Source organism: Aulonocara stuartgranti (assembly GCF_965226115.1).
Source record: "Aulonocara stuartgranti genome assembly, chromosome: 14".
In the NCBI taxonomy this organism is placed as follows: Eukaryota; Metazoa; Chordata; class Actinopteri; order Cichliformes; family Cichlidae; genus Aulonocara; species Aulonocara stuartgranti.
The window spans coordinates 8,773,570-8,792,826 of record NC_138950.1 but is presented as its reverse complement, the minus strand read 5'-3'; the positions used below and the strand labels follow the sequence as shown (position 1 = coordinate 8,792,826).

Genomic DNA, 19,257 nt, shown 5'->3' with positions numbered 1-19,257 from the left:
TATCGACAAACCAGCACACAGGAGAGGAGTTTGTTTTTGCAACATTTAATTACATGACATTGATTTAAAAAAGAAAAAAATATATATCTACATATCATCTATCCCAAGCTTTCATTAATATACTGAAACTGTGACTTCCAGTTCCATATTGTCAATTCATTGTCCAACTAGGTTTTCTGTACTGGTATGAGACTGATAAAAATGACCCGTTTAATATTTCAGACACTGTCATACAATTTCAGACACTGACAGAACAGGTAGAGGCGGAAATATTCTTTGAGATCCCTTAGAAGGTGAAACTGAAGCAGCATTGGTTTATTTGGATTTCCTGAGTGGTGATGCACAATTAGAGGAGCCTTTCATAGAAGAGGAGGTAGGCTTGGCAGCTCTGGACTTTACTCTCACTCACAGGTTGAACGCTTGTGTCGCTGATGTGGAACCAGGATCCTCTGGATGGCTCTGCATCTCCTGAAGGGAAACGATGAGTTTATACATTTCATTTTTAGAAGTGTTTATCCTATTAACGGTCAAGCCAGAGTACACCCACCGTCTGTAAGTCCATTGGATGAGGGCTGAGGGCACTCGGGCCGCACTTTCACATAGGCCGTGTAATGACCTGACCTCATTGTTCCACTGTGCTCTACGATGCCATACAAACCGTATAAGATCTGACTATGTCCCTCTGGTATATTCTGTTTCAAAACAACTAGTGGTTAGTGCTTCTACATTTAATTCACTTATAGCCGTCTTTGTACAGTATAATAAAACATGTTACTTCCCATACTTACCTTGCATTTGACTGCACAGAAGGGAGCTAGATCCAGTATCATAGGAAAGGTGACATGTCTATTCACCTTACAAATACTGTAGCCATTCTACAGGTAAAAAACATCATTAAAATCCAAATAGTGATTTCTTGATTGCCTTACCATAAAGGGTTCAATGTTCTTTAAAGCTTGGCTCATAACTCTGTGATAAAAACCTTAGCTGACAGCGAACTGGATCAGTGCAGAGCATACCTGTTGAAATCTCTTTAAATGAAGAGTAAGGACTGAAGGTGGAGAGGAGATAAGGATTTGCTTCAAGGCATCAGTGTAGATATTCTTCTTGGATCCTAAACACAGCACAAAAAAGACAGTGGGTTTTAGTCGATCCCTAAACTATGTATAAAGAAAGTTTAATAATGGTATTAGAAAAGAAAATTACACATTTGTGATACTTCACTATGTAAAATTGCATGTGCATAGACATGCAAAGGACATTAAATAGCAGACTAAGTACTAAGTACTGATGTGGAAGCATTTTAAATACCTCCAGACTTGTTGTTCCCCAGCTGCCGTTTGGTGCAGGTGACACAAAGTAAACTGTTGTTTTGCGTGAGGGTTTCTACTTCTGTGAATTGAAAAAGGCACGACTGCACTGAACACTCCTGTTTCTCTGGGATTGTCCTGACAGCCATCGTGTGGAAGGCCAGCTCTGGATCTTGGTTTATTACTGTATATTCCTTAGTCTCCATCACTCCATCTTCACTCTCCATGCTTTGTTCCATTGCGTCAGTGTCTTCTATAAAGGCATCATCCAAGGTTACTTTACTCATTTTCCTCACCAGCTGTGTGTCTTCCTCTTCTGTCTTGTCTTCTTCATGACCCATGTTAGCCATTTCATTGCATACGGTGCTGTCCTTTGAGTGCTGTTCCACTGATAAGGCAGTAAACCGGTTGCTGACTGATGAGTCAGGGTCACTCGCTGAATCCTCATCCTCTTCTTTTTCCTGCTCCACCTGCACTGCGTTGCAGGGCTTTTGGTCCTCTTCAGACACACTGACTGGAGCAGGATGTTGTGAATCTTCTTCAAGTGTTTCATTATCAGTGTTTTCCCTGTCCTTTGACTCTGCTGTAGCATCTGTGTGTTCGCTCTCAGCCTGGCTGGGAGAGGTGAGACTGTCCAAAGTGGCTCTACCCTCAAGCTTCTGCTGTCTTTTTTGATGCTGAAAGTCGAGATGGATTAATTTGGATTAATTAATGAATTAAGTTTAAGAAAAAAGAAACTTCCTTCAGTATGCATTCACTGACACACCTTTGCCTGCTTCTTTGCTTGCTTCTTGGCTTTCTTCTGCTGGTACTTGCTGCCAGCCCCAGTGGGAATGTCATCATTCCCACTAGTCCGAACAGGGCTGCTGCTGTCATCCTGGCTTGAAGCACTGGTCTTCTTTTTTTGGTTCTTCTTTCTATATGCCTATAGGATGCCACAATAGGGAACAATAACTGATACAGACATTAACAAATAACTACTCAAGTAACTATCAAAAAAAAAACAAAACAAATGCCTGCTTTACCTCATCAGAAACAGGAAGGGAAAGATCTAAAAACATCTCTGTGACCACAGAAACCTGTAAGGATGAACAAGTGGATATTTTTAGAGTGACATCATCAGGATATATTCTCTTACTTACTTTCTGGTCTTCATACATACCGTTCTACACTGCTGACACATAATAGTGCTGGTAATTTCACCACCAAAAACTTGGTCAACAAAGTTTTTTAGAAATCCATTTTTCTCATACTCTGAAAGAAGAAATTAAACGTCAGAGCCACATTTCTCAAAGAAAAGCTACTGTGCAAAAACTTTAGCAACGTACTTTTATTTAACACTGATTAATAATACATAGCAGCATTACTTGCCTTTTAGTAGCGTTTTCAGCTCTCCATCTGTGCCTTCTCTAGATTGTTTCAATGTGTCCATTATTCCTGAGCTTATTCTCTGTTAACACAGATACAACCGTAATATTCAAAAGATGAAAGATACCTTTGATTAACCACAAGATGGAGACATCCATTCTTCACAAAACCTTAATTTTAGGGCCTTTACCCTTAAAATTTGCTCCTGTTAAAACCTCTGCACACAGAAAATTAACCAACTGTCTGAGAAGAAGAATTATAAGGTCATTAAATAGGACACAGAAAATGTTTTTAAAACACAATTTCTTACATTTAATGCCGCCACATAAAACAACTCACTACAGCAGTGTTCTGCTGTCAAACCAATCTATTGCAATGTAACATATAGCCCTCTGAAGAGCCACAGTTCTCATTTTAGTAGAAATCTATCAGACTTAAATATGGGGAGATCAGTTTCAAACTCAGTACACACATTGTGCTCCTCGGCTCTCATGCCATCCAACAGGTAGCGCAGCAACTCCTGGCTATCTTGCTGCTGAAATCCTTTGAACCTGGCAGCCCTGCACAGATAAGATGAATGATGAGCCACGCTTGCACTAATGCTGGGAGCTATACTTTTAAGCACATTTTAAAGTTGACTTTTAACATAAAACTATAGTCATTCTTACTTTCTACAAACTTGTGTGAACAGCTCCCGTGGTGTTACTACACTCTTCTTCGATTCCTGAATCTCACAGAGTAGGTGATACATAGCCAAAGTTAGAGATCCGGGACCGTCTAACTGCACTTCTATAGGCTCCTGTCATCATAATAAAGAAAGTTAGTTATAAATAGTAATGAGTAGAGGAACATAACTACTCTATTAAGTGGGGAAAACACACCAGATCTAAGGAAGCACCGGGTTTAATGTTGAGACTTTTCTCTTCTGTCACTTTGTTGAGAGTCTGTTTTAAGAGTTGTGTTTGAGACAGATTCTGGAAAAGAAAACGATAGCAATCAGTAATAACTCTCACTGAACTCAAGACCGGCATCCTGTAAGGATCAGTCTTACCTGGATGACTGCATTGAAAAAGCAGGTGTTTCCCAGATTGCTCAGACCCTTTACTGAAACACCACAATGCTCTTCAGTTGTGCTCTTCTTCTGAGATTTCCCAACAGTCTCTTTCTTTGTGTTTTTCTTTTGGTGATCCCCGTTTTCTTTGTTTTCCTTGTCCTCATTTTCATCTTCTTTTACAGTCTCCGCCTTCTGTTTAGCTTCCATCAAGGCATCTTCCTCCTTGACCCCTAAAGAAAGCAAACAGGGTTGACATGGTTAGAAGCAGTCTAATGTATGTGCGTGTTAGACTTCCCCAGTGGTACCTACGTTTCTGTGGTCGTTTTATAGAATCTGAAGATGTTTGCTTTTTCAGGTTGGTTACTAGCTGAGCCAAATGCCCTGTTCTGGAGTAATGGACTTCATCATCACATATATAACACCTGCGAAAAACCAAAAACATATTATTCTTATTTCAAACTTGATGTAGAGGCCTATGATTAGCAAAACAACATAAAATGCTCACCACACACTAAAGTTGTCCAAGCTGACCACCAAGCAGTGTGGATCAGACCGGGGAGTTTCATAATGTTTGATGGCATGCTGATTCTCAGAATTCCGTCCACATCCCTAGTGGAAAAGACGCATTTAGAAAAAATGCACGCCATTTTAAACCCAATGACAAATAGTTACAAAAAAAAAAAAACCTCACTCTATGGCCGCATTTCAAGCACATCCACAATCCTGTTTCTTCTTCTTCCTCAGCCTCCTGTGGCAGATGGTTGTTGATATTTTCTTTATTTTCTTCCTGCTTACAATCCTGACAACTCGTCCAATCTGAGGTACCAGAAAGTTTCTTGAGAAGAGTTTGGTCTGTTCCCTTCTTAATATGCCTACAGGATGGAACTGGGACAATAAAGATTTAAATGAAAAGGAAGTCTCACACTAGGCTTTCCACAGGTTGTTGCATGACATGAAAGATGATGAAATATTCTTTACCTGTCAGGTCAAGCTCATCATCCTCCTTGGAGGTCTTGTCCTTTCCCCTCTTCTTTCCCATTTTCACCTTTAGAGATGGGAATCGAACACAGCACTCAAGTGAAACAGAAGGCTAGCTTTGGCTAATACCTACATGAGATTATAATGCTGCTAATAGAGTTCAGTGACGGCAAATTCTGTTAAAAAAACACACACACACACACACACACACACACACACACACACACACACACACACACACACAATAAGAAATATATCGTTAAATTTAATCATCACCCTCATGGGCCATTCAACTTACTGTGACAAACCGAGCCTAAAACCCTAATCGTCTTCAGTTTCGTTTACTTTCTATTCCTGACTTCTCTAATTCGGACATAATTACGTTAGACTGTTGACTGGAGAAATAAATCGCGAGCTTTAGTGTAAATACGTTGATTCGTAAAGTTTAGAACACGCAAAAATAACTCCAGTGATTTGGCAGGAAAAAAAATCCCAGCTGACACATGCAAAGGAACAAAATGTGATGGGGCCGCTGTTTCTGCTGCCGTGTGTTTCCTGCGTGCGTCGGCCAAAAGAGTCCGAGTTCAAACAAAACTTCATTATTAGACGTTGCGGGACACTAGACAGTGGTAAACTGCCTCTGTATGTCTATACTGTATACATAAAAATACTATTTTGTTTTCAGATTTCATACTGTTCTGTAACGAAATCAATTTTAGAGGCTGGTTTACGGCCGGAAACATGGTATGTGTTAGCATAAGTGAGTCATATTTTTGGACGTACCAGAAAACGGTGTAACTGGTAACTTTTTAAATGAACATTAGAAAAGATTGACTATTTTAATTCTCGACTAAAGCAGCATGTCTTACTTGGAGTGGGCTGAGTCTCAGCTTGCAGAGATAGAGCTGCTAACCAGCATGTTCCCCACCGTGGAGGAGCTGGAGTTCACTGACCAGCTGGCACTAGCCGAGCTCAGGGACTACGTGGAGGGCTCAGCTTCAACAGGCGGCCCTCCACCGTCCAGACCCCAGTTTCTCATCAAACAAAAGCTGGACTCTGCGAACACAGAGGGGGTAACTAATCTGTCATTATATATAATTTTTTTTAAAAATCATTATTTAGTTTAATTTCTCATGTTTTTTCCCCATACAGACGGTGTTCATTCTGTCCTGTGCTTACCCATCTGAATATCCTAGTGTGTTACCAGAAATAACAGTCCGGTAAGCGATTATCCTCATTTGAACTCCTAACATAAAGGAAAATAGTTAGGGAGCTCACTCAGGAGAGTCTCACCTGCCTGTGTACAGACTTGTTGAAAAAAACGAGAGAGAGCGAAAACAATAGTATAGTGAATAGAATACTAGTGGCCCAGGTTTTTCTACCATATAGGAAGCGCAGCCTGGATGAGCACAGATAGCATTCACAGTGTTGCCTTTAAATATAGTTTTGAATGAAAGAAAATTTAATTTGTGTAACAATAACACAGCCACAGCAGTAAGTGGAAGAAACAGTGCCTCTAATTTGTTTAAAGTGTATCATTAGTCACTATAATTAATAGCGCTGAACCTCCTGAAGCTGTGCTGTCATTGCTCCCAGATATGGAAATTCCCAGTGCCAAGTGACCTTAAATGTTCTTTGAAACCTTCTTAGAACATGTGTTATTCTTGCTTCAGGTGTTCTGGTCTCAGTAGGGCCCAGCAGACACAGCTCCAGGCACTTCTTAATGCATACCTCATGGGAAACTGCCAGGGGGAAATATGTGTGCTCTCTGCTGTTGAATGGGTGAAAGACAACCTCCAGCTTTTTATTGATAAGAGCTTATTAGAAGCCCCAGGTCCTAAGAAGGAGTCTGCCTCACCTCGGATGCCTGAAGTGTTCAGCCGGCTGTGGATCTACAGTCACCACATTTACAACAAGTCGAAAAGGAAGAACATCTTGGATTGGTCAAAGGAGCTGGGCCTGTCAGGATTTAGCATGCCTGGGAAACCTGGTATTGTGTGTGTGGAAGGTCCTCAATCTGCCTGCGAGGATTTCTGGTCCAGGTACCTTGCCTGTTGATTTGGGTTTTTTGGGGATGACTTAATCACAGCCAGAAGCCTGCTGAGGTGTCAGGTTTAATATTTTTCCAATCTTATTCCCCTATTTCACAGAGTGAAGGTTTTGACATGGAAGAAGATCATGATTCGACACAGAGAGGATATTTCCCTTGATTGTCAGAGTGAGGACAGCAGGCTTGTTGAACATATAGACTCCCTGCGCAAATTTACAGGCTTTGAAGAAGCAATGTTTGACCCCCATGGAAACAGAGGCAATCACATGGACCTTGGGCAGCTCTACCAGTTCTTGAATGAGAAAGGCTGTTGTGAAGTCTTTCAGATGTATTTTGGCATTGAAGGGAGGTAGTAGTCAGACCGAGATAATGGATGTACATAGTTTTTGTACCGGTGCCTTGTCACTGAAATTACTTATTCTGAAAATAACTTTTAAATGAAATGGGAATGGAATAAGCTGATAAAATGAAACAAATTAACTAACTAACTTTTTGAGTTTCAAAGTTGTCATACCTGCAAAATTCACTGGAATAAAAAGCAGAAAGAACATTTCTGCAATTTTGAGGAACAGTTTTCATTTCTTTCTTCTTCTTTTTTTTAATAGGCACATTTTATCAAAAGAAGGAAGAAAAAAGATGTCTATCTGAGAGTTTCCTCAAGGACTTTAGTTATATTTGCAATTTTAATACTCCTGCATATCACGAATTGCCCCAGGTGTTTCTTTTCTGAAATGGCACCAGTGTGTTATTACTACGGGGCTATTATAGGATTTTCAGGTTTGATAACATTTTAATAATTGAACAACATTGTCAACAAAATGCTGGATATCTGTTTTTTTAAATCTGTTGATTTTCTTTTTATGAATTATAGATATCATAAGCATGGAAATTCTTTCTCCAATTTTCTTTGAATGATTAGTTGTTAGATAAATTATGCGTTGCTGTGGATTATACACTGGCAATTAAAACGTGTGGTTATTTATCATTAATCTTAATTTCTCCCCCACCAAGCCTTGGATGAAAAAAACAAACAAGTTCTCTTTGTTGATTCCCCTCTGGAGTTGTGTCTAACGTATTATGATATAAATGGATATTCTTGATTTTCTTTTTTTGATGCAAAGTGCACTCCTTAGATACAGCCTTTAAAAGGTATCAATTCACCATTTTTATCACATAATAATAAAGAAATACAGAAGAATGTAAAGTCTTCAAACGAGTCTGAACACAGAGTAATTTAATTTAGGAAGTTAGATTGCCAAAGTTATATTACCAGTGAGACATGTACTTTTAGTAATTCCTGTGATTAATTTAGTATTAAAACTAACAATAAAAGGTATGATTAAGTCTGGTTCAGTGCACAGTTCTACGCTGAAAGGAAATAATACAAATTGAAGACAAAGTTGATGTTTAGATCCATGCAGATTGCACTTGCAGACTCTGTTGGTCTACACTGTCCAGCAGATGGCAGCATAACATAATTAAATTGGGGAAACATGGAAACAGTAATATCTTAACTTCCTAAACATGTTTAAAATCCTAACTTCTGTCTAAAAGCATGAGAAAAAAAGCTGGAATAGTAAAGCAATAATTTGGATTAATTGGTGTTCACTTGTTACTTATGTGAAAACTGACTACTGTGATTTACAAGCTCAGACAGTATGGAGTGCTGTAAAAACGGAGGGGTTGTATCTGCATTTGAACACAAATTAAAGCAGCCAAAACATCACAAAGTCCTTTACAATCTCCATTTGTGATTTTTTCCAAATAACATTTGAAATATTATGTGTTGAACAGATACTAAATCTAGAGGCAGCCACGAGCAGGAGTTCCTCACCTTGATTTTAGTCCCAAGCCTCCATTGTCCTGTGAGATGCTGGTTCATTTTACAGTCTTTGTGCTGCTTCTTTTGACAGTCCCTTTTCTGCCCCTGCTGATTTTATGGGTTCTTTTGTTCTTACAGTGTATATTCACTCTTGTCAGAGGTCTATTGGAACAAGGACTTCTGACTTTTATCTTCAAAGTCTCATCAGAGAGCCCTTCTGTTTCTTCGTTGAAGAGAGCTTGACTTCCAGGTGCATTCACATCATCTGATTCCTCAGGATCCTCAGTAGAATACTGTAAATCAGAAGAAGTGACCCCATCCAGATCCACATTATACATCTCTGGGTCTAATAATCCTTCATTAGTTAGCGCCTCTATATGAAGGTCTCTGCACTGAATCATTCAGCGGGGATGTGCATCATTACTATACTCTGTAAAGTTATGACTAATGATGTAAATCACATCACAGCAGCTTTGATAAAGGACTGAATCATGGAGTATGGACTGCAAATTACTGTAAGAAGCAGTCATGTTTCAATAAAGTAATTTGGTTTTCATGTTAAAAGTAGACTCATAGAACAGCAGATGACATATCCTAAAAACTGACCTGAAAATGTGCTAATTCTAAGGAAATTAGTCAATAAATGCTTGATTTATGGCTAAATAGAAAGCTTTGTATGGTTACTGTCAGACACTGTAAGTGTCCTTTCCCACTTATTCCTTGAATAGGTGAGCTGACGAATGGTGCTTGTGATGTTCCAGCACGTGATCGCGACATGTGACAATGACTGCTGTTCTAAAGTCATGATAAATTTATGCCTTGAAATATGAATGCCAAAGTGTGAAATGGCTCCATACCGTAGTTATGCCTGCTCCATCAGAGGTTAATTGGTTTCTACCTGCAAGCTGAACCTCAGTAAATGTATTTGTAATAGTTCATTGTTACAATTAAGATATTAGGGAGTGGAAAACTGTTATTGACCTGTACTGCAGCTCGAGTGCAAATCATTAATACATGTTCACAGAGTCAATACTAACTTCCTTCTTGCTGTAAGTAACCTGTAGATTCCTTACCTTTTTACCTACTGGTAGATAGAGAGAGCAGTCCAGTGATTACTAAAGAATAAGAAAGCATAAATAGAAGCACAAATAATATTTTTTACATAAAAAATATTAAGCATGGTCTTTTTATTGAGTAAAATGATCCATTAATCAGAATCATCTAAGTCTTTGGTTATAGTATCTGGTGGGACCCCGTTTGCAACTGAATGTAACTGTGGATCAGCACGAGCTTAAAGGAATTTTAGCCTGTCTCTTGTACAGAGCAGCTTCATCTTATATGTTAGTAGGTTTCCTCACATGAACTGCTTGCTTCATGTCCTTCCATAACACTTCTGTTTGGTTAAGGTCAGGACTTTTAGTTGGCTGCTCCAGAACATTAACTTTATTCCTCTTTAAGCATTCCTTGGGAGACTGAATTGCATGGGTCGGTGTCTTGCTGCGTGACCCACTTTCTCTTGAGATTTGATTCACAGTGGTGCAATCCAGATCTTACTGTTTCGTCAATGATGTCCAGTCATCCTAGCCCAGACTGTGATTCTACTACAACTGGATTTTCCTGTCTTCAGACACTTCTCGAAGTTCAAATTTGGTCATATTCATCAGCAAACTATTGTTCCAACAGTCCTCTGGTTGTCCCATGTGATCCTTAATAAGTAGAGAATGGCAGCAATGTTCTCCTTGCTCCCATGCACACAATTTCTGTTTACTGTTCTCCTCCTAGCCAATGTGAAAGAGGCCTTTAGTTTAATAGAGCAGGATTTCTCAGTGTTTTGGCGACTGGGCACCAAGTTAAGGATCCAGCATTTGGTTGAGGGCTGGATGGGAAAAATGCACATCTCAAACCAAATAACAAAGCTGACATTTCTTAGTATTTAGTATTTATTTATTTATTTATTGTCATTGTCAAGAACAATGAAATTGCGTTTGGGGCTTCCATACAACCCAAAAAAGAGAAGAAAATAATAAATACCCCTTAAAACCCAAGTGTACATATTTAACCCAGTGTGACTCCAATGCAATAAGACAATCCTTAGCAATAATGTTCGTAGAAATTCAGACAAAGACCTGAGAAACATGACAAAATACAACAATGCAACCCATTCAATATTATTGTACTGTGAGATATGATATCAGATATGATAGTTATCTATTTAAGAAAGAGGGGGGGGGCAGGAGGGGGAAGAGAATAAAGATATGATGCACCAATGCAGACCAGTTCATTGCTATTAAGAAGTTGGATATGGTTATTGTCCGTGAGAGGGGGGCAGAGAGTTCAGGAGCCTCACAGCCTGTGGATACAGGCTGTTGGCCAGTCTGGATGTTCTGGCCTGTATAGACCTGTACCTTCTCCCTGAGGGCAGCAGATGGAAAAGGTGGCGCGCAGGGTGATGTTGGTCCCGCAGGATACTGTGCACCCTCCTCAGACAGCGAGTGGGGAAGATATTACTGATCTCTGGCAGACTTGTTCCAATAATTCTGCCAGCTTCTTTCACCACCCGCTGGAGTGCTTGCTGATCGGCCTTGGTGCAGCTGGGGAACCACACTAGAAATCCATACGTCAGAACGCTGCTGATGGCACAGTTGTAGAAGTTCAACATCAGAGATCTGGGAATGTGTGCGCTCCGTAGTCTCCTCAGGTAGTAGAGGCGCTGTTGGGCCTTCCGTACAACTGAGGTGATATGGTTGCCCCAGGACAGGTCCTCGGTCACAGTTACCCCCAAGAATTTAAAACTGCTCACCCTCTCCACCGCCTCACTGCCAATGAAGAGAGGCAGATGGTTGTTATGACCCCTCTTCCGGAAATCTACAATGATCTCCTTGGTCTTTTTGGTGTTTAAGACCAAGTTATTGTCGTGGCACCATGACTCTAGTTGTTGCACCTCTGTCCTATAGTTTGTCTCATCATTGTTGGATATAAGTCCGAGCACTGTAGTGTCATCTGCAAACTTAACAATGAGATTGGACGCGCAGGAGGAAATACAGTCATGGGTGAAGAGAGTGTATAGCAGAGGGCTCAGAACACACCCCTGAGGGGCACCGGTGTTGACCACAAGGGTGGAAGAGGTGTTCTTACCCACTCTGACACTCTGTCTACGGTTAGTGAGGAAGTCCACAATCCAGTTGCACAGAGAGGAGTTAAGTCCCAGTTGGTGGAGTTTGGGACGGAGTTTGTATGGCCGGATGGTATTAAAAGCCGAGCTGTAGTCTACAAAGAGGAGCCGTGCATAGGTGTTCCTGTGTTCCAAGTGCTTCAGTAATGTGTGCAGCACTGTGGCGATCGCATCCTCGGTTGACCGGTTCTCCCTGTATGCAAACTGGTGCGAGTCCAGGGATGGTGGAAAAGCAGCTCTGATGTGTTTAATGACCAGTCTCTCCAGGCATTTGGCGGGAATGGGGGTGAGTGCCACAGGTCTGAAATCGTTCAGACATGTGACATTTGACTGTTTTGGGATGGGAACGATGGTTGCTGCTTTGAAACAGGATGGTACCAGTGAACAGGACAACGAGGTGTTATATATAGAGGTGAAGACGTCCGCCAGGTCCGCAGCACAGTCTTTTAGCACCCGGCCCAGCACTCCATCCGGCCCGGCCGCCTTCCTGGTGTTAATGCTCCAGAACACACGCCTCAGCTCATGAGTGCTCAGGACCGGAGCAGGGTCGGTTGAGGGGAGAGGGGACAGGACAGGGTCGGTGTTCTCCCTGTCAAAACGGGCATAAAAGAGATTTAGATCCTCAGCCAAAACAGCTAAAACAGGTGTTAGAAGGAGGGCTTTCATACAACTTCAAGTAATGTAATTGCTGTCATATCAAAGGATCATGGTTTATGTAGGAAATGTAACTCTTGTTACATCTTATTCCATATATTGGAATATGAAATAAGTTTAGTAACCACCTATGTCTGTAATACTGAGCTTTTGTAATCTCTGTGTGAATTTAACTGCTATTCAGTGAAATAGATGAGAAACCTGCCCTCTGAGACACTTTGGATTCCTTTGTGAACTCTCAGAGTGATCTTTGATATAGTTGAACACTCTGGGAAAGGAAATGGCGATCTTGAATCCCATCCATTTGTATTTGTCTGTCTGTGGATTCAATGATTTTTCTCAGGTCCTCAGAAGTCACCTTTTTTGTCACTGAACACTTTCCAAAATGTGTTATGAATCAGACTTTAATAGATCCCCGTTCTTTAAATAAATCTGAGTGCCAACTTACACTCATTGTCATCCCATTGATTGAATACCTGACTTTCACCTTCAAATTAAGTCCTTATACCTGAGATTCACACATTTGCTGCTCACGCATATGTAAAGTTTTATCATTGTCCTCAATAAGAACAATGTATTATTTCTTTAATTTACTTAAATTTCTTCGACTGCTATCAGTACTTGTGTGAAAATGTAATTATGTTAAAGGTTATACTTATGAAATATATTAAAAAGACTATAAAGGGTTTGCAAGCTTCTAACGACCACTATATGCACATTTTTAGATGCACATAAAGATACAGGCAACTGTGATAAACTTGAAAAATATTTGAGTTCAAATTCTTTGTCACATAAAAGTATACGATCCAGCGAATATCATATTGTAGCTTTGCAATTATCAAATCCCTACATCAAGCAATGTTGTGGGGACTTGTTCAAAAAGGTGTGTATACAGTAAATCTCTGGCAGGCCAATTGTAACACAAACACCGATAAACATTTATGAAAAAATGAAACCAAAAACATAAACGATCAAGGAAAGAGGCACACATCACTTTTATGCAGCAATTACCATAGGAGTGTGACTGTTGTTTAGGCTTGTCATGTGATATGAGATTCATCAAGATCTAAGTGGCTTGCCATCTCCACTATGCAATTTCCTGTGTGAAATACTTTAAGGGCCAAGATATCTAGTTTGTGTACACAATGCACTGTTGAAGCTGCAAGTCAGCACAGCTAAGTCATTATTTCAGATTGTCTCAGGAGTACAGAATCAAAGCTATGGGAAATATCACTGTCGGTCACAGTAACAGTCACACTGCACTGTGTAGCTACAGTGAAGTCCATTAATTTTAGGACAAGGACACAATTTTTGCAATTATGCCTCTGTGACTATCACAAAGGATTTTTAAATGAAGCAATCAAGATGTGATTTACAGTCAAGGGGTTTTACAATATTATTGCATTCACCATTAATTTTACTTTTAGTGCTTACTCAAAAATAAATAGACATTTTAAAAATTTGAGTGAATGTGGACAAATTAAAATGATCTTTTGAATATTAGTCTTTAAAATCTATTTGAAACAAACATTACTGAAGGCAATGCAAAATTGGAACTTTTCAGTTGATAAACAAGCAGCAGAAACTGCAAGAAATACCGCATGAGGCATTTTAAGGTAGGAAAATGCATTTTGTGTTTCCAGTGGGTTTTAAACTTCAGTCATTTATTGGCTACAAAGAGTATGCAGCTGATATGTTAAAACAATTTCAACATTTAAAATGACCTTGTCTAATATAATGGGATGCATTATATATGTCCACTTATTTAATTACAAATTTTAAATTGCTGTAAAGCCTATAAAATAAAGGAAATATTTTTCTCAAGTGCCTTGAATTAAAGCTGCAAGTCTTCTAAGTGGCACCTTGATTGCTTCATTTTACTTCTGGCAGTGCACAAAAGCAAAATAGCAAAAATTGCCCCAGTGGACCTGAATGCACCTGGGTGGCCTGCGATTTTCTACTTCTACATTCAGATAGGACTGAGATTATTTCATTTGTCCCTAAAATTCTTAGAAACATGGTATCTAACCTGATCCTTACTCTGGATGGGATTACCTTGGCTTCCAGTTCTGCTGTGAGGAACCTTGGAGGCATTTTTGACAAGGATATGTCCTGCAATGTGTGCACTAAATAAATATGGAAGACTGCATTATTTCATCTGCACAGTATCGCTGATATTAGAATCATCCCATCTCATAGTGATGCTGAATTTGTTACTTCTCAACTCGGTTTATGTAATTTCTTCTAATCAGGCTGTTCTAAGAGCTGGGAGAAATGCCTTCAGTTGATCCAAAAATGCTACAGCGAGAGTACTGACGGAGACTGGAAAAAAGATCACATTTCTCGCATATTATCTTATCTACATTAGCTCCCTGTTGAATTCAGAATTGAATTTAAAATCCTCCTTCTCACATGTAAAGCCCTGAATTATCAGGCTGCATTATGTCCTAAAGACCCCAGCATCATGTTATCCCACTACGGCACTTTGCTCTCAGACTGCAGGCTTTCTTATGGTTGCTAGAGCTTTAAAAGTAGAATGGGAGGGATATCTTTCAGCTATTAGACTCCTCTCCTGTGGGCCAACTCCCGCTTTGGCTTCACCCCTTCCTTTTTGATAAAGCTTATAGGAAGGGCTGGATCAGGTGACAGTGAACCATCTCTTAGTTATGCTGTTCTAGGCTCAGGCTGCATAGGGAACTTGTTGGGACTTGTGATACACAGTTCACTTCTGATGTGTTTATGTTCCACTAATGCATGTCCCTAACTTTTATCTGCTTTCATAGTTTGTGTTTCATCCTTGCCTAGCTAAGCTCGCCTTTTTTCTTTTCTCTTTCCTCTCACATCTAACCGATCAGCGCACATGGCTGCCCCTCACTGAGTCTCGTTCTGCCAGGGAGCTTTTCTTTCTCAATGTCGAAAAGCAATGTCGAAAAGCATTTGCTCATAGGGGATTGTCAGATTTTTGGATTTTTCTCTTCTACAGTTTAAAACACCTTGAGGAAACAACTTAGAATTAATGGTTTATAAATAAAATTGAAGTGATATCAACTGAAAGGAAAAGTGCTGAGACAGACTTGTGACCTGTCCAGTGTGCACCTTGCCTCTTGCCCTATGATAGCTGGGATAGGCTCCAGCCCCCGACTGACCCTGAAATGAATAAGCAGAAGTAAAAAGATGGATGAAAGGAATACATTACGGTAAGGTGATCACACTTAAGTGATGTGTTTTGTATCCTACTGGGGGAACCCAGCACACGCTGAAGAGATTACATCTCACAGCTGGCTTGGGAATGCCTTGGTGTAACCTCGGAAGAGCCGATGGAGATGGCTGGGGAGAAAGAGGTGTTAGTGTCTGCTTAAACTGCTGCCCCCATAACCTGGACCAAGATAAAAGGCATTAAATGGATGGATGGATGGTAAAGGAGACAGTTCAAGAGATCAAAGTTCTTCAGATCTGCAAATTTATTGGGCACTTTCCTTTCTCTGGAGCCTCTGCGACTCTAACATCAGTGTCACAAAACTGCAGACACAAAGGCTGGGACGATGGTGGCATTTATTTCCCTCCACTTACTTTCCTCATAGAGTTTTATTCTTCTGTGGCATTAATGCTTTCCACATTAAATAAATGGCAGGTAGACTCTAACTAAATGGCAAAGATTACTGGTGAGATGGCTGTGTACTTTTATCTCTAATGCGACGCTTACAAGCTGAATCATGATCAGACTTTTAACCTTAAAATCAATCAGTGTTGCTTTTGAAGACTCTCATACCCTCAGACAAGATTTCTGGAATCTCCTGGTTCTCATCATGAAGCTTAACACTCATATTGACTTTTCACTGATACATTCAAATCCCACGTTTGATGCAATGAGCTGTCAATCGAAACCCCAAAAATCTGGCCTTAATTTGAATAATTCTGCCTATTCAGTAAGAAACAAGAATATTGTTGGCATTTTTAATGTTTATTCCTTCAAAGCAGTGCCTAATGCTTTTTTATTATGATTCAGAGAAGTTATACAACAGATGCCTTCTGTATGTATATACACTAGACTTCAAAAAAGCTTCCACTATGCTGTTTTTGGCCCTACCTCACCCCTACACTGTTTTCCTCTTCACTATAGCCACTATAGCAATGATAAAATACCTTTGAAGATTCACATTATGCACCTCTTGTTGATGAAGAGCAAATAGCTTGGAAGATTACTGCAGTAACCATTATGCCTTGTTCTTGAAGCCTTTTTTGGCAACTCTTTGTGAAAATAATTTTTACTTTACACTTCATTCACTCATGATTTACTAGTATTTTTCTTTTTTCCCATCATTTCAGACAATAACTCAATTCTGTAGGTCTATTGAACTGGTCATGCATATAATTGAATTAGTTTTTAACGTCATGGTTTTGTATTTTAACACAGGGATTTCATCATGTCTGTAGCTGGCACTCTTTCACAGGAGTCAGGCGAGTAGAAATAGTATTCTTTTAAATTGTGTGAGGCAGAAAACACCGAACAGAAGGTTTAGAAGTAAAAAATTTCCAAACTTTTGCTTATGAGTCTTTGCAATATTGAAACAGATGTACACCATAGCGGTGTCATACTACATTGTTCTGTATACACTATTCACTATTCACATGCAGTGTGACACATACTGTTTTCCTTAACATTAGTTTTACTGTGATATTATAAATGTGATGCAATAAGCGGTGAATTATAGTTACTAAAATATACTTAAATTATTTGGGTAGTCTTTTACTAGATTTTTGTAAGATAATCGATGGTATATTTCTGAATGCTTAAGTTTTCTGTAATGATGAAAGAGGTTAAATATGTGCGAAATATTAATTTATATCCTCTGCTTGAGGTTCAGCACTTCTTATTCTGGTAAATCTATCACAATGTCACAAGAGCTGCACAACTGATCTCCTTTTCACAGCATATCAGTTTGTCAATTCAGTGCGTGTTGCATTACCATTTTCAATTTAGCTAAAGTAAACTTGACAATCAAAGTAATTAAAAACACAATCAGTTGTGTTTTCAAATGTTATGTGGAAACTTGGCCTAGCTGCTCTTTGGGATTCTGGACCTGCTCTCCTGATGACCCCTCAAGGTGAACTCTTGTATGGCTCTTCATCCCATGAATACTAAATATGGCTGAATTAAACATTTTCTCTCTTCTCACTACTATTTAATCAATTGTCTTACTGAGCTGTCTGTCTGGAGTAATCCCTGAGGCCTACCATCAAGCTGACTGGCATCATAAAGACAACTGGTTTGCTACTCTGGAAGTATTTAAGCTTTAGATATCTCATTGGTCCTTCCACTCATTTTGTATGCGCTATTTAGCACCTACCACATTGTAAATCAAAACAAGCTATGTTACACACTTAAAATGTACTAGGCTGCCTCCCGACCAAGTCTCAGGTATTATTTATCTTTGCAAAATGCATTGATACAGATCCAGATTTGTAGCAGATGTCTTTTTCCATGATTACTCCCTTCCATTAAAGCACCGTCTAGTGGAAATATGAGAAACACAGTCATGTGAAAAAGATAGTATACCATCTTTCTATTCTAAAAACCTGGCCCTTATTAAGTTGTAAAATTATTCAAACACAACCTCAGATAAACAAAAAATACATGACATATTACATTGTATCACCACTTATTTAACAAAAACTGCGATAAGATGCAGAAGCGATACTTGAATTAGTAGACCCATGGTTATCAGTAACTTAAAGTAGTTTTCTGCATGATTTTGTCAGTCTCTTACAAATTAGGCATCACTATAGTTGAGGAAATGTTTATTTAAAAGATTTATATTATTTATAAAGGTATTTTGACCCATTCTTTTTTACAGCATTACTTTAGTTCATTGTGTTTATTTTTGTGAAGCTCTCACCAGGTCATTTCATTAGGGTTGTGGTCTGTTACATAACCCGATTCTCACATTTTACTCTGGAATACTCTGATATACAGAAGAATTCATGATTGACTCAATGATTGCAAGGTGCCCAGGTCCTTTGGCTGCAAAACACACCCAAGTCAGTCGTATACTACTGTGGTTGATAGTTTGTATGAAGTGTTAATGCTAATATTCTGTGTATTGCTCTTTTCAAATGTGGAGCTGTGCATTATGGCCAAAATCTCTACTTTGGTCACAGTTCAGACGACCTTGCCCTACAAGTCTTGTTCAGATGGTAATTTGCAAACCAAAGTCATGTTCCCATGTCCCTCTTTCTCCAGCCAACTGTTCCAAACAAGCCATACTTACAGCCTTTTTCTAACCTTAGTATCATGAACTTTGACATGCTAATTGGGGCCTGTACAGTCTGAAATGTAGCTACTGGGGATTTATTGGGGATTGCAGTATCCTGTTTATTGCATTGTCTCACATTGGGATGAGCATCCAGTCTTGGGAAGACTGGCAACTGTCTTGAATGTTTTCTAGTTGTGAATTATTTTTTATTACTGTAGAATGATGGACCTTAAATAGTGTCGAAATGGTCTTATAACCCATCCCAGCAAAGTGCTAAAACTTCTGCTATTATAGAAGTGGTCACACTTGCTGATGATCAGTACTTAACCTCTTCATTCCTATGAAAACAGTAAAGTTATGCTTAACCTGGTAAAGACCAGATGATTTATTTATTTATTTATTTAACATCCCGATACATAAGAGTTTAAAAATTGTGCACTTTCTTTTTCATACGAATGTATTCCTTGTAGGAAACTTTCGAAAGTTTTATTGTGCTGGTGGATTTGACAACAAGGAGCAAATTGATAACCGTGATTTTGTGCATCCTAAAAAACAACCTAAAATTAAAAATGTAAAATTGATTGCTGGGTCATTA

The 19,257-nt window shown here is 39.3% G+C and overlaps 2 protein-coding genes across 3 annotated transcripts; one reads left to right on the top strand and one right to left on the bottom strand.

Annotated features, from left to right (window-relative positions):
• Positions 1 to 29: 29 nt before the first annotated feature.
• On the bottom strand, positions 30 to 5,667 carry usp16 (ubiquitin specific peptidase 16). 2 transcript variants are annotated; one of them, XM_082502523.1, is made up of 18 exons: positions 5,580 to 5,667; positions 4,711 to 4,777; positions 4,424 to 4,617; positions 4,238 to 4,341; positions 4,042 to 4,154; positions 3,730 to 3,962; positions 3,560 to 3,652; positions 3,347 to 3,477; positions 3,151 to 3,238; positions 2,682 to 2,760; positions 2,473 to 2,564; positions 2,336 to 2,389; positions 2,077 to 2,235; positions 1,312 to 1,987; positions 1,020 to 1,114; positions 789 to 875; positions 548 to 692; positions 30 to 468 (listed from the first exon to the last, which is right to left on the bottom strand). In XM_082502523.1, the coding sequence occupies exons 2-18, from the start codon at positions 4,769 to 4,771 to the stop codon at positions 347 to 349; spliced, it is 2,526 nt and encodes an 841-aa protein (XP_082358649.1). In that variant the 5' UTR covers positions 4,772 to 4,777; positions 5,580 to 5,667; the 3' UTR covers positions 30 to 346. The 2 variants fall into 2 exon arrangements, with proteins under 2 accessions (XP_082358649.1, XP_082358648.1); XM_082502522.1 differs by lacking the exon at positions 5,580 to 5,667 and adding an exon at positions 5,009 to 5,237.
• Positions 5,465 to 8,490, top strand: rwdd2b (RWD domain containing 2B). The gene is made up of 4 exons (XM_082502535.1): positions 5,465 to 5,783; positions 5,863 to 5,930; positions 6,384 to 6,752; positions 6,861 to 8,490. The coding sequence occupies exons 1-4, from the start codon at positions 5,571 to 5,573 to the stop codon at positions 7,111 to 7,113; spliced, it is 903 nt and encodes a 300-aa protein (XP_082358661.1). The 5' UTR covers positions 5,465 to 5,570; the 3' UTR covers positions 7,114 to 8,490.
• The last annotated feature ends 10,767 nt before the right edge of the window (positions 8,491 to 19,257 follow it).